The 14,476-nt window shown below is 38.7% G+C and overlaps 1 protein-coding gene across 1 annotated transcript in view; it reads left to right on the top strand.

The window, feature by feature from the left end:
• LOC136858336 (lachesin) overlaps positions 1-14,476 on the top strand; it is a 1,056,232-nt gene that overhangs the window by 589,224 nt on the left and 452,532 nt on the right. The window contains exon 3 of the mRNA XM_067137802.2: positions 3,808-3,978. Coding sequence (XP_066993903.2) covers positions 3,808-3,978 — 171 coding nt within the window. The remainder of the gene's footprint in view (positions 1-3,807; positions 3,979-14,476) is intronic.

Raw genomic sequence — 14,476 nt, forward strand, 5'->3', positions numbered from 1 at the left:
ATGAATGGAGAGATGCAATTGTAGCCCCTGTGTATAAAGGAAAAGGGTGATAGACATAAGGCTGAAAATTACAGGCCAGTAAGTTTGACATGCGTTGCATGTAAGCTTTGGGAAAGCACTCTTTCTGATTTTATTAGTCATGTTTTCGAAATTAATAACTGGTTCGATAGAAGGCAGTTCGGGTTTAGGAAAGGTTATTCCACTGAAGCTCAACTTGTAGGATTCCAGCAAGGTATAGCAGTTAAATTGGATTCAGGAGATCAAATGGACTGTATCGCGATTGACCTGTCTAAAGCATTTGATAGGGTGGATCATGGCAAAAAATGATTGCAATTGGACTAGACGAAAGAGTGACTGAATGGGTTCTAGAAAATAGATCTCAGAGAATTTGAGTAGGTGAAGCTTTGTCTGACCCTGTAATAATTAAGAGGGAAATTCCTCAAGACAGTATTATTGAACCTAAATATTTTCTTATACATATATATGATATGAGTAAAGGTGTAGAATCAGACAAAAGGCTTTTTTGCGGAGCGTGTTATTCTGCATAGGGTATTAAATAAGATACAAGTTTGTGAGCAACAACAAAATGCCCTCGATAATGTTGTGAGATGGACAGCAGGCAATTGTATTTTGTGTGTTTCACAAATAGGAAAAGTCCTCTCAGTTTTAATTACTGCGTTGATGGGGTGGAAGTTCTTTTTGGGGATCATTACAAGTATCTACAGTAGGTGTTAATATAAGAAAAGATCTTCATTGGGGTAATCACATAAATGGGATTGTAAATAAAGGATACGGATCTCTGCGCATGGTTATAAAGATGTTTAGGGGTTGTTGTAAGGATGTAAAGGAGAGGGCATGTACGACTCTCGTAAGACCCCAACTAGAGTATGGTTCCAGTGTATGGTACCCTTGAACTGGAAGAAATCCAAAAAAAGCAGCTCGATTTTTCCTGGGCGATTTCCGACAAAAGAGTAGCAATGTTTTGCCTGGGAAGACTTGGGAGAAAGAAGACGAGCTGCTCGACTAAGTGGTATGTTCCAAACTGTCAGTGGAGAGGTGGCATGGAATGACATTAGTACACAAATACATTTTGAGTGGTGTCTTTAAAAGTAGGAAAGATCACAATAAGAAAATAATGTTGGAGTTTAATGGGACAAATTGGGTCAAATATTCGTGTATAGGAGGGGGAATTAGGGATTGAAATAACTTACCAAAGGAGATGTTCAATAAATTTCCAATTTCTTTGAAATCATTTAAGAAAGGGCTAGGAAACAACAGATAGGGAATCTTCCACCTGGGCGATTGCCCTAAATGCAGATCAGTATTGATTGATTGATTGATTGATTGATTGATTGATTGATTGATTGATTGATTGATTGATTGATTGATTGATTGATTGATTGATTGATTGATTGATTGATTGATTGAGTGATTGCCTCTGTTCAGGTTTCCCACTCATGCATATGGGAAATATTGAGATAATAACATTTCCGCCAACCCTGTGAAATCATGAGCATTCCTAATTCTATCTGCACACTTCCACGCACTTCTGCGAACCCACGCTTTACCTGGAAATAGTAGATTCCATTTAGGGTGGTCTGATTGAAATAAAGTTGTCAGTCACATCGAATATTTCTATAACTAATCTTATCGTAGATGATGGCTCACAATAATAGTCTCTGTCCGTCAACCGGTAGTATTGGTTCAGTTTGTGGTTGAGCGTGTAGTTGAAATTATTTCAGCCTAACACAGAGGTAGGAATGATGAAACTTTACGTAACCTGTTGTATGATCAATTTTTGCAAATTTTAAGTCTTACTAACACATTGGGGACCGGGTGCCCTTCACCCCATGCACAGCCCTGTTCCCAGCCACTTTCTAACTACCTCCAAACTGGAGTGCATGCATTCAAATAAACTGCCAGAACTTCACTACTAGCCTTTGAAGGACTACTGTGTTTTATTCTGGAGGTATTTCTGATTAGTAGTTGAAATGCAGTTAGGTAAGTATTTGCTGAAATCTATTTCGGCTCATAATTTTCCGAAATATATGGTTTTCTATTAGGGGATCGGTTGGCCAGTAATCTTTCAGATACGGTTTCTTAACCTGCCCTATCAATATACACAAAACAATTTTTTAATTTCCCTCCTAGGGACATTAGTCCACTTTTGGTTTTACGGGGTACGTTATGAGAATGTGAATTCTGCTCATAGTATAAGTTTGTCTGCTCAGCTACATAATGAAAAAGTCCTCACAGAAGTACTGATACTTGCCCTACGTTTCCAGGTTCATTAGGCCATACCTTTATATCAGGAGCATATTCAAAATCCTCTAGTCTAGGTTTACTGTTGTCCATAATCTAGTTGTCAGAAAACACTATATTATTTACAATATTTAGAATATTTAGAATATTTACACCCGTAACACAATTATGAGTCTCGTCCTGCGCCACGTGAGTTCCACACCTTGAAAATAAGGGTATCTACGCGTCATCACTTGAAACATTTCCGTTAGAATGTATTTCATCATCAAACTCTAAATATTCAGCATCACTTCGACATTCTGAGCCTGTATCAGCACATAATACGCGAATCATTTCATCCCTGTCTAAACACGTGCGATCCGTGTGCGCTGCCATCTTGCATGGCTCTTCAAACTTTGTAAGCATGTTGTCAGGAAATGCAAAGGAAAGCTATGATATGCAGAATAATCGAAAAGAAATGCGACTATCGATTGTGTAGAACCATACATAAGAGTTCTAGCACCCTTGACCTCCAAATAGTTCCGGTATATACCAAAAGATAGCACTAAACTTCAGGCTGCTGCTTATACGAGATAACTCGGGACCGGTCCGCAACGTTCGGCCAGGCATGCATGAGTTTTCTCGGGACCGGTCCGCAATGTGCTAATATATCCTATGGATCTAGAAATTATTCTTCTGGCTCGCATTCTAGAGGTAGTGAGCCTTCCTCTTAAAAGGTGACCCGGACTCGATTCCCAGCCAAGTCAGGGAACTCTACCCGGACCCAAGCTGGTTCGCCATCCATCCAGCCTACTTCATTGTAAATGACGAGCGATTGCGAGTTTAATTGGGGCCCCTGTCTAGATAGACAAGAATAACGATGGAAAGGATTGGACGAATTGAACGCTATTCCCATATTAATGTGAAGGCACTCGGGCTGAGCAGCGGTCGCTTGGTAGGTGAAAGCTGTAACATAATGTTTTTTTTCTTTCGAGACGATATTCACACACACTTACATATCGTCGCTGTTACAGCAAAACCTCATATCTTCCAATACTCTTCCTATCCATTATTCTCCCAGACACATTTGGATATGGAGTCCATTAGTACAATTTTCGTTGTGTTCATTTTCCTATGCTAATGTGTAAAGGTAAATGAACCTTAGGGCTTTAGGAGTGCGTAAATACGCCATGCAAACGTACATTCGTAGAGCGTGGTACGACAAGGTACAATTTCCTTTAAGGATTACCATAGAAGAAAGAACACAACGAACGTTGTTCTGATGGGGTACATATCCATATGTAGCTGGGAGGCGTGATCAGTCTTAAGGAAAATAATGGATAGGAAGAACATTGGGAGAGACGAGGTTTTGCTGTGACAACGACGATATAGTGGCAATTGGAACAGTCAACATATATAGTGCCCGATGTAAACCTACGTTGCAATGAAATAGGGGACTTGATTATTGAAAATTGAGACCTATTGAATTATTTCCGGTGAAAGAAGGATGGCATATTCATTTCATTTCTACATATTTTTAATTCCGATCTCTTCCATATTTTTCAGTTCCTCCTGACATCATCGACGAGGAAACAAGCTCGGATATCACAGTACAAGAGGGAGAGAATGCGACGCTGATCTGCCGCGCCACTGGCCATCCTGTGCCAAAAATTGTCTGGCGGCGGGAGGATGGAGAAAATCTGGTGCTGCGGAAAGGTGTTAGAGACATCACGAAAGGTAGGACAGAACAGTTGAATGGAAATTAGATTATGATGGGATTCCTGTCCTCACTGTAATGAAGTTCACTATCAGTCTCATTTTTGACAAACAGAGGTCGATCTTTAACTGTCTTATATCAGCCTCTCAATGTTTAAATATGACACGAGCTGTCTGTCATCTACCCATAACGAATCGAAAAGTAAGTTATGATAAAATGGACTAATATTTATTTAATATGTATAAAGGATTAGAAGCAAATCTAGACATATCAGCTATTGGAGTTATATAAAACACAGTATACGACAACGAGCCAAATTAATAATATTAATGATAAATTGGGCCAATTTAGTATACCGAAACATTAATACTAGGCTAATTTATATTTCGAAATTCCCTAATGATGCTTGTACGTTTACTGACTTAGAAATCAGGTATTGTATTTTGAATGAGGTTTTCTGCTTTTGCTAAGAGCACCTTTAATATGGCTATCAACAGAATATGTCACCTTGTACAGGAACACTGGAATTTCTGCGTCAGCTGTCGGAAATATTGTCAGATCCGATCCTATATTGATGGCACGGTGTGTAATGGAGATCTCGCTTGCCATGTTTTGATATGTTTATGATCAGACATGTACATGTTCATATTTTTTCTGGAGCTACTGTACAAAATCCTCTGTCCAGTTCTCTCCATCTACATCCTCATGAATATACTTTCTAACTACTAAGTCACACTATGATTTGAAATTGATTTTATCCTGTCTCCTGTAAAGTTGACGATTATAACCGATTTTAACCTCCGACATTTATGAATGAATTTCATGCTTTGGCATACAGACGATGTAGGAGTAATTCATATGGTTCTTGAATGCAAAAGGTTTGTCCTTCAGGCCTCGTGAGTAAAATGTCCCTCTTTGTGATGAAATCATATGTATTGGTGGTTTGCTGAAGATCCTTAGTTTGTTTTCGATAAGTCACAATGCCCAATTTTCCAACAATTTTTATACACACTTACTGTAACAAGAAAACTATTAATGACCGTGGTAGTTTTCAGTTCATATTTCTCAGGATGTGCAATATGACACTCTACGATGGTAGCTATTTCTAACCGGAAGGACTTAAGTTACGACACAAAATAAATAAAAATGTTCCATATGCCTATTGATAATAAAAATGAAGTGTATAAAACACACATCTTAATGCATCAGAAATTGGAACTTACGAAACGTACAGGAGACAATTTTCATAACATAATTCTGAAAGCAGGGATGATATGCGAGGCAGTTATGTAACAAATATTAACGAAATAAAATGCTGTAAGAAAAAGCAAAGTCATCTCCGTACAGGCCATGAAGGCTCTTGGAGGGGTGGAAGGTGAAGTATTCCACTATCCGTAACCTCGGTACTTGATGGCGTAGAGTGGTGAGCTCTACGCCCGGCCGGCTTTGCCCCCAGGAATTAACCTGGTACTCATTTTTGGTGTAGGCTGAGTGAACCTCAGGGCCATATGCACCGCCGGAAGTGGAAACCTCATTTCTTAAATTTTACGACTTCATGACGGGGATTCGAAACGACGTCCTTCCGGCCGAGCCGAGCACGCCTTTACCGCCTCGGCCAGGCAGCCCCTAAAAAAATGCTGTGAATGCCCCAAAATTTTCACTGGAAAAATTGGTTTACATTTCAGAGCACAGAATGTACAGTAATGCAGTACCGTATGCAGTACGAAATTCCTGGATCATTAGCCAGAACTCCAGATCCAAAAATTACGATAAATGCCCCTATGTACATTATTACCTGTTAGACACAAGATAAAAATATATTTACGTTAACATATCCATGAATATTGCTCATACCAGCTATCAAACGCCATTGAAGTACATCATCACTGCGCGTGCAATAATGCGTATCTAACGTGCTCGTCCTATCCATTACTTTCCTTCGGACTGGTCACGCCTCCCAGCCACATATGGATATGCAGTCCAGCAGAACCATTTACGTTGTGTTGATTTTTCAATGCTTAAAGGAAATTAACCTTAAAATACCGCGCTGCAGAAATGTATGTTTGCATGACGAATTAACGGAGTCCTAGTGTATAATGTATTTAAGGTTCAATTTCCTTTACACATCAGCATAGGAAAACACATTATCTGTTTCCAATTTCAGCTGAAGATGGTCACAGGAAGGTCGAAACATATACTAGATTTGTAATATGATTTTATATAATTACTAGCAAGGTACCCGTGCTTCGCTACGGTATTATACTGAAATTTATAATTGAATGCTTATTGTTTTATATATATAATCCGCCGAAATTCGCGATCTGACTCGTTTTCTAATAGATTACGGCAAGTCTCCCTCCATTTTTCAATCTTTCCTTACAGCAACCGATTACGTACTTCCCGGGCTAGGTCCAGGTATTCCACCCGAGATCCGGCGTGGTATCGTCTTGGGTGCCTTGGCGGTTCTGAACCCGCAGCCGGACTGCATTCTTAGTCACTACCCGTCCAGGACCCGTTTCAAGCGCGGTCCGCACATTTGACGACGGTCCAGAACATTATTATTACTATTATTATTATTATTATTATTATTATTATTATTATTATTATTATTATTATTATTATTATTATTATTATTGATGTTCTGGACCCAACAGCAAGATGCAAGACCGCTACTTGGCGGTAAATTACAACTGCTGCCATTGTCATTGTTGAGAATGTGACCAGCACCATTGTCGCGCGTAGGCAAGTGTGGGGGGATTTCTGGCCATACGAATGCCATACATCCGTGCATTATTGACCTTATTAGGGAGGTGAAAAACTGGACGGTCAATCTCATTCCTATCGTTTATTTCAAATGTGTTTAATTTTTTATTTATATGCCAGGAGAAGGTAGTGTAATCTAAGAACGTTCTCCGAATGGAAAGATGGCTCTTGAAAACGAGCCCAGGAAAGATTAAAAATGATCGGTTTATGATCAGAATAAGTACATCGAAAATCTACAGCCTGTTTCCAGTCATTCGACAGGGTCAGGAATGGAATGAATAAAGCCTCCATCTAGCGGCGACAATAGGAATTGTGCCGGCAGCCGAAACCTGTCGCACTCCTCTGGGGCAATGATTAATGGATGACAAATGAAATGAAATTATATTGGACAGTGTTGCTGGAATGAATGATGAGAGGGAAAACCTGAGTATACGGAGAAAAACCTGTCCTACCTCCGTTTTGTCCAGCACGAATGTCACATGGAGAGACCGGGATTTGAACCACGGAACCCAGCTGTGAGAGGCCGCCGCGCTGCCGCCTGAGCAACGGAGGCTCCTTATAAATACATTATGAACAGTAAAATCAATTGGCTCAACTCCTTTTACACCCCACCGCCGTTAATTTACCCCCCCCCCCCGCCCAAAAAAACTAAAAGAAGGCGTGTTTCTTTATGTTTAAAGGAGATTCTAAACACCATTGTTTACGTCTATTACCTTTAGTTTTCAGATTAAAATAATTAACTTTTTTCACTTTCATACTCCTCCCCCCCACCCTCAAGTGAATTTTCCGGCAAAAATACTTGTTTCTTTAATAGTAAAGGATCTTCTAAATACCAATTATCACGACTGTAACTTCTTCAGTTTTCGATTTATGTGTCCTCATGAAAGGAATTCAACTCCTTTTCACTCACGCCTCCCAAGATGATCCCCTCCCCCTCACAAAACGGGCTTTTCATTGTCTTTAAATGAGTTCCAAATACCAATTTTCATATCTGTAGGCCCTAACAACTTTAGTTTTTATTAGATGTAAGTATTCTCATAAAATTAAGTCAATTAATTTTTCAATCCTTTCACCTACCCCCCCCCCCCCTCCCCATTCATTGGATTTTCCGAGAATTCGTGCTTCTTTACTTTTAAAGCAGATTCCAAATATCAAATTTCACGTCTGTAACATCTTCATTTTTGAGATAACAGTAGCCTAATTAAAATAATTCAACACCATTTTCAGTCACTTTTACCCCCCCCCCCTCCACCCAAGTACTATATCCGAAAACTAAAAATACACGTTTCCTTGTTTTTATAGAGTTAAAAATACCATTTTTCACTTCTGTCACATGTTAAGTTTCTTGAGATATACTGTATAAATTCTCATTTTAAAATTTAACCCCCTTTTTAGTTCCCCTTAAGAGGAGTTTCCAAAAACAAATCGCCTATGTTTCTTTACATTTACAGGAGATTCCAAATGACACTTTTTACGTCTGTAACATTCTACGTTTCTCAGATATTCTGTAGATACTGTCTTTCAAAAAATTCACCCAAATATGTCAATCCTGTTTTTTTTTTTTTTTTTTTTGCTAGTTGTTTTACGTCGCACCGACACAGATAGGTCTTATGGCGACTATGGGACAGGGAAGGGCTAGGAGTGGGAAGGAAGCGGCCGTGGCCTTACTTAAGGTACAGCCCCAGCATTTGCCTGGTGTGAAAATGGGAAACCACGGAAAACCATTTTCAGGGCTGCCGACAGTGGGGTTCGAACCTACTATCTCCCGAATACTGGATACTGGGCGCACTTAAGCGACTGCAGCTTTCGAGCTCGGTCACTCCTGTTTAACCGCCATTAATTGGATTTTCCAAAAAACAAAAAGTACTTGTTTCTTTTTTTTTTAAAGGAGATCCCATATACAAATTTTCAGTTCTGTAATATCTTCAGTTTTATGAGATATAATTAGCCTCATTAAAGGCATTCAACACATTTTCACACTTTTCCACCCTTCTTATTGGGATTTTCCGAAAACAAAAGTATACGTGTTTCTTTACTTTTAAAGGAGATTCTAAATACTGATTTTTTACATCTATAAACTTTGAAAGTTTTGTGATATAGATACACTCATTTTAAAAATTCACCCCCTCTCACCCCCCCCCATTAATTGGAATTTCCAAAAACAAAAAATACGTATTTCTTTATTTTTAAAGGAGATCCAAAACACCGATTTTCAGGTCTGTAATGTATTCAGTTTCTGAGATATCAGTATCCTCATTAAATGCAGTCAACCCATTTTTCACCCCTTTCCATCTTTCCTATTGGGATTTTCCGAAAACAAAAAAATACGTGTTTCTTTATTTTTAATGAAGATTTTAAGTACCAATTTTTACATCTGTAAACTTTCAAAGTTCTGAGATATAGATACACTGATTTTAAAAATTAACCCCCATTTTCACACTCCCATTAATTGGATTTTCCAAAAACAAAAAAATACGTGTTTCTTTATTTTTAAAATAGATCAAAAGTACCAATTTTCAGGTCTGTAATACCTTCAGTTTCTGAGATATAAGTACCGGTATCCTGATTAAAGTCATTCAACCCCTTTTTCACCCTTTTTCACCCCTCCTATTGGGATTTTCTAAAAACAAAAAAATACGTGTTTCCTTATTTTTAAAGAAGATTCTAAATACCAATTTTTACATTTGTAAACTTTTAAAGTTTTGAGATATAGATTCACTCATTTTAAAACTTCACCCCCCTTTTCACCCCCTTAGCGACGGAATATCCAAAAATCCTCTCTTAGCGAGCACCTACATCTTAATATGAATGTATCCCCAAAATTTCATTTCATTATGCCCAGTAGTTTTGGCTCGGCGATGATGAATCAGTCAGTCAGTCAGTCAGTCAGTCAGTCAGTCAGTCAGTCAGGACAAGCTACTTTATATATATAGATTTTGTTTAAGTGTTGAATAGTTGTAAACTAGTAATACTTTATTTTTTTACAGTTACGTTCATCAACGATAAATTTCAATATGGAACCCAAAATGAAATTTAGCTATCACTTATTATAAGGAAAGTAATCACATAAACAGGATTGTAAATGAAATTTACACATCTCTTCACACGGTTATGAAGGTATTTAGGGGTTGTAACAAGGATGAAAGGGAGGGGGCATATAACTCCCTGGTAAGGCCACAACTGGACTATGGTTCCTGAGTACGGGGCCCACAACAGGATTGCTCGTTTCGAGAACTGGAAAACTACAAAGAAAACAGCTCGATACTTTTTGGTGATTAGGAAAAATGAGTAGCGTTACGCCTTTTTTTCAAAGTTTGAGCTGGTTAGAGTTAGGAGAAAGGAGAAGATCTAGTCGAAAGAGCAGCATGTTCCGACCTGCCAGTGGACAGATGGCGTGGAATGGCATTACGTTTGAGTACGTTCGAGTGGTATTTTTAAGAGAAGGAAAGATCAAGTTCAAGATCAAGAAAGATGAAGAAAAGTTGGAATTCGAGAGGACAAATAGGGTCAAATATTCGTTTTCAGGAAAAGAAGGATCATAATTATTTACCAAGGGAGATGTTCGACAAATTTCCAAATTATTTAAAGTTATTTAAGAAAAGACTAGGAAAGCAACTGAGATAGAATCTGCCAACTGGACGACTGCCCTAAATACAGAGTGGTGACTGATTGTTTGGTTCGAGAGAAGAAGAAGGAGTAAAGTGAGTTAGAATTTCACACATAGCATTTACAGCACAACATTGACTACAATGATTAACTTCACAAGTTGCCAATCATTCACGTAAAATGCACTAGTGACCTAAAATAAGGCATAACAAGAAAATTGGAATGGATAGAGTGTACTGTCAGTATCAGATGGACTATTGATCAAAAAGAATGCAGAACAGAGTGTATTAGGCCAACATAATTTCATTTTATGTTATTTACTTTATCACTGTGATCAGAGAGTAATCTAGTAATGCGTGCGCCGTAGACTAAGAACATAACACAATGACTTCAGACACGGGCTAACATCTCATCAGTCTTAAATTTATCACAGATTATCATTTCTAGGCTTTGGTCACGGATTTGCGACACATATGCTAGTAAAAGATCCTAATACAGAAAGTGTTATCGGAACACCTCTGCACCACTTCTTCAGTCCTGTAGGAGGATACCCATTATCTTCATACTGTACGAGGTTTACTTCAGCCAAGAGTACACTCAGGATGTCAAAAGCCAAGAAAAGCATAATTAAGTATATTTTGACTATAACTGAATTCAACTAAACGCAATGCAACTATTTCTATTTCTCGTTCCATTTCTTCCAGAGAACAGCGAGTGTAAACGGAAATCTGGCTGGATACCATATCTTGATGAAGCGCATCTCGTTTTTATTTACGCTGCACAGACCAGGGATTTTAGTCTTCAAGCTGAGGTCAGAAACTAAATTTGTCAGTAGAAAGAGTGGACCTTTAGGTTTGTGGTTCCTCGGTTTGTTATTAACTTGCGGCGAAGTTGCATTTCATTACTAATATATCCCAGGATTTCCTGAGGCATGATGTGGATCACAACAAAGGACGAGAAGCAATCTCAACTCAGAATGTCCATGGACAATTAAATCATCCGTTCCAGATAGAACTCTCAATTAAATGTAGATTATGCAGATAATTCTGGCATGTTTGACAAATGAACATTTTAATGTCTCGTTGTAGTCCAATACTTCGAAAACAACCTGCATTATGATTACTTACAAGGATATATCAGGTTGTGTCTCAATAACAGGTGGTTACAACAACTAGAAGCTTTGTAGTCTTCATTCTGAATATCGATAAAGGAAGTATGAATTTTTGTTATATACTAGTCGCCTCTAAAAAGTGACAAATGCAACGAGACATGTAAAGCCATGCTTGTACACAGAGAGTGGAATCAATGATTCGTTGGTAATGAAAATGTCTCATGGAAATACAAAACTATTACTCTGGCATGTACAACCCAACATCATACAGATTATCAGTTCAAGGTACGCTATAGATGCTAGGAAAATTATTCCTAAGTTATTCCGTGTTGAAAGAGGTGAAGCTTTGCATGGTTGGCATGCATATTATATGGTATTTATCGTTGAACTAGATTTGAAGTTGTATGCCTGTGCTGGCGAGACCCAGTGTATACAGTGCACTTGTTTTCTGGTATGGGCTAGAGCAATTTTGTTACTTTCATTGCTCTGTGTCAGTTTTATCCTTAGCATTGAGAATATGAAAGCGACTAAGGTATGAGCGATGCTAGTAATGCCATTCCTTATGCAGCCAGTCCCTGGTATGAATGGTGTGAAAATGTTGCTCATAGGGTCGGTTGGTCTGTACTTTACAGTGGGCTCGTCAGACTGGAAACTTCTGACTCAATTCGGAAAGCAACGGGAAACTACTTCATTCCTCATTTCCCTAGTACGCATCTCCAGTGGTGCCTAGGCCATCAATGACAGCTAATCGTGGAGTTGTTGAGGATGAAACCAGCCTTCGGGCTGAGGACCGAAAATACATACCGATGGCCTAGATTGAATACCTCGTATCTCAAAAAGTTCTTCCTATCCGTTATTTCCCTTAAGACTGGTCACGCCTCCCAGCCACATTTGGGTATGCAGTCCATCAGAACAATGTTCGTTGGGTTTATTTTCCTATGCTGACGCTTAAAGGAAAATGAACCTTAATAAAATTTTACTCTAGGAGTTAGTAAATACGTCACGCAGACATACTTTCCTATAGTACGGTACGGTAAGGTTCATTTTCCTTCACACGTCAGCATAGGAATAGAGAACACAACGAACATTGTTCTGATGGACTGCATATTCATGTGTGGCTGGGTGGCGTAACCAGTCTTAAGGGAAGTAATGGATAGGAAGAACTTTGTGAGATACGAGGTTTTCATTCTAGGCCATCGATACGCAGAATTGAATAAAGGGAGTTCAATACGTTTATAAGCCACTTGTATTAAAATTTTCATTGGTATGCCTTGAATTGTGTAGAAATATATTTCGTATATGTAGAGACAAGACCTCCTGGTTTCCATACGAAACTAGTTTCATTGACTCACGAAATATTTCAACTTCCATGTACCGGTACTGATTGTCCGAGATGTCGGGCACAGTTTTGAAGAAAAGTGTTTGCATTCGCTAGTGAACGAAGCGAGACGTAGAGAAATGTAGATCAGTGAGAAACATACCAAAGATTTCTGTCCATTCTTGAAAGTTAATTTTAACCACAAGATCGAAGCAATTCCTCGAGAGTTTTATTACAGCTCTTCAACGGCATGTTTGCTAATGTAAAACTAGAGATGATTTACTTCTTTGCACAGAAAATCTACGTAAGACAGTGCGGTTCCCCTTCCTTCAGGTATATACAGTTCATCAACTCGCCTTCGTAGGCTTTGCATCCGGTGTAATGACTTATCAACCTTCCTCCTGTGTGGACCGTGCGAACGGCGATGTTGTTGGTGATTCTTGTTTTAAGCGGAAGTAGATCTGGGCAACCATCCTGTCTTAAAACTAATTAGAGGAAAAAGAAGGAGGATTGACACTTAGAAGAAATACTGCGTCGGGAAAAGAAAGGGAAGGATTACAATGGGCACGACAGTGAATTAATGCTGAGGCCTTGTAAACCCAATACCGAGGGGTCAAAAACGAGCAAACATTGACCAAGTGAAACTTAGCAAAATTATTGAACTTACTATACTCTTAGCATTGACAATACCACACCATGCTATAGGTGAAACGTCTTATACTCTAAGTATAATTAATACGTTGAAACGATCAACATTCGGGTGGTGAAAATTATATTCCATCAACGGGACTCGAACTGGCTAACGAGGGTGTAAGACCACAGAGACGTAACACCTTAATTATCACAGCTCCCAGACGGGCATCAATGTGTACATGCCATGAGCCATGCCATTTTTCCCTACTCGTAAATTTCGTCGGAAATTTATAGTGATTCGTAATTAGCTTGTAGTAATGCTGTTCATATTAACATATAATCTGTTATGAATTCAAATAACCATTAAATAAATGTGTATTTTGAGAAGCTAACACTTATTAAACGTTATCCTAGCGAAACCAATGGCCGTGTATTGTCAGTCTACCAATTTTATTATATTTTGACCTGATTTTTTTCTACTTAATAATATTTCATATTTAGTAATTCAGAACTCTCCGAATACTTAACATAGTAGGAGTTCTCCTCGCAAGTAAAATAATTTACTATCTGCTTTACGCCGTACCGACGCAGATGGGTCTTTGGCAACGATTGGGCAGCATAGGGCTAGGAGTGAGAAGGAAGCGAGTGTGACCTTAATTAAGGTACAGTCCCATCATTTGCCTGGTGTGAAATGAGAAACCACGGAAGATCGTCTTCAGGGCTGCCGACAGTGAGGTTCAAATTAATTGTCTCCTAAATGCAAGCTAATAATACGAACAACTAATCTGCATGGTATAATACTTGCTGCATGTTTTCATTCTTACGTTCATTTACATATTCTATCCTGAATAGGAAATGATGTGCTCCTGATACTGCACTCGGAGGCTAACTATTCCCATTTGTATTATAAGACTGATTTTCTCACTTAAATGTTAAAATCTAAAATGTTATTGAACTCATAACATCTCCAGGTATCTCCTGACTCATAGAAAAGTATGTTCAAAACATAAAAATACATAACTACTTAGACAATATTTCCTTTCAGAACTTCCACGATATCCTCGGGTTGGTAGTGGGGGTAGGGGTG

The sequence above is a fragment of the Anabrus simplex genome, chromosome 1 (assembly GCF_040414725.1).
Source record: "Anabrus simplex isolate iqAnaSimp1 chromosome 1, ASM4041472v1, whole genome shotgun sequence".
Classification (NCBI taxonomy): Eukaryota; Metazoa; Arthropoda; class Insecta; order Orthoptera; family Tettigoniidae; genus Anabrus; species Anabrus simplex.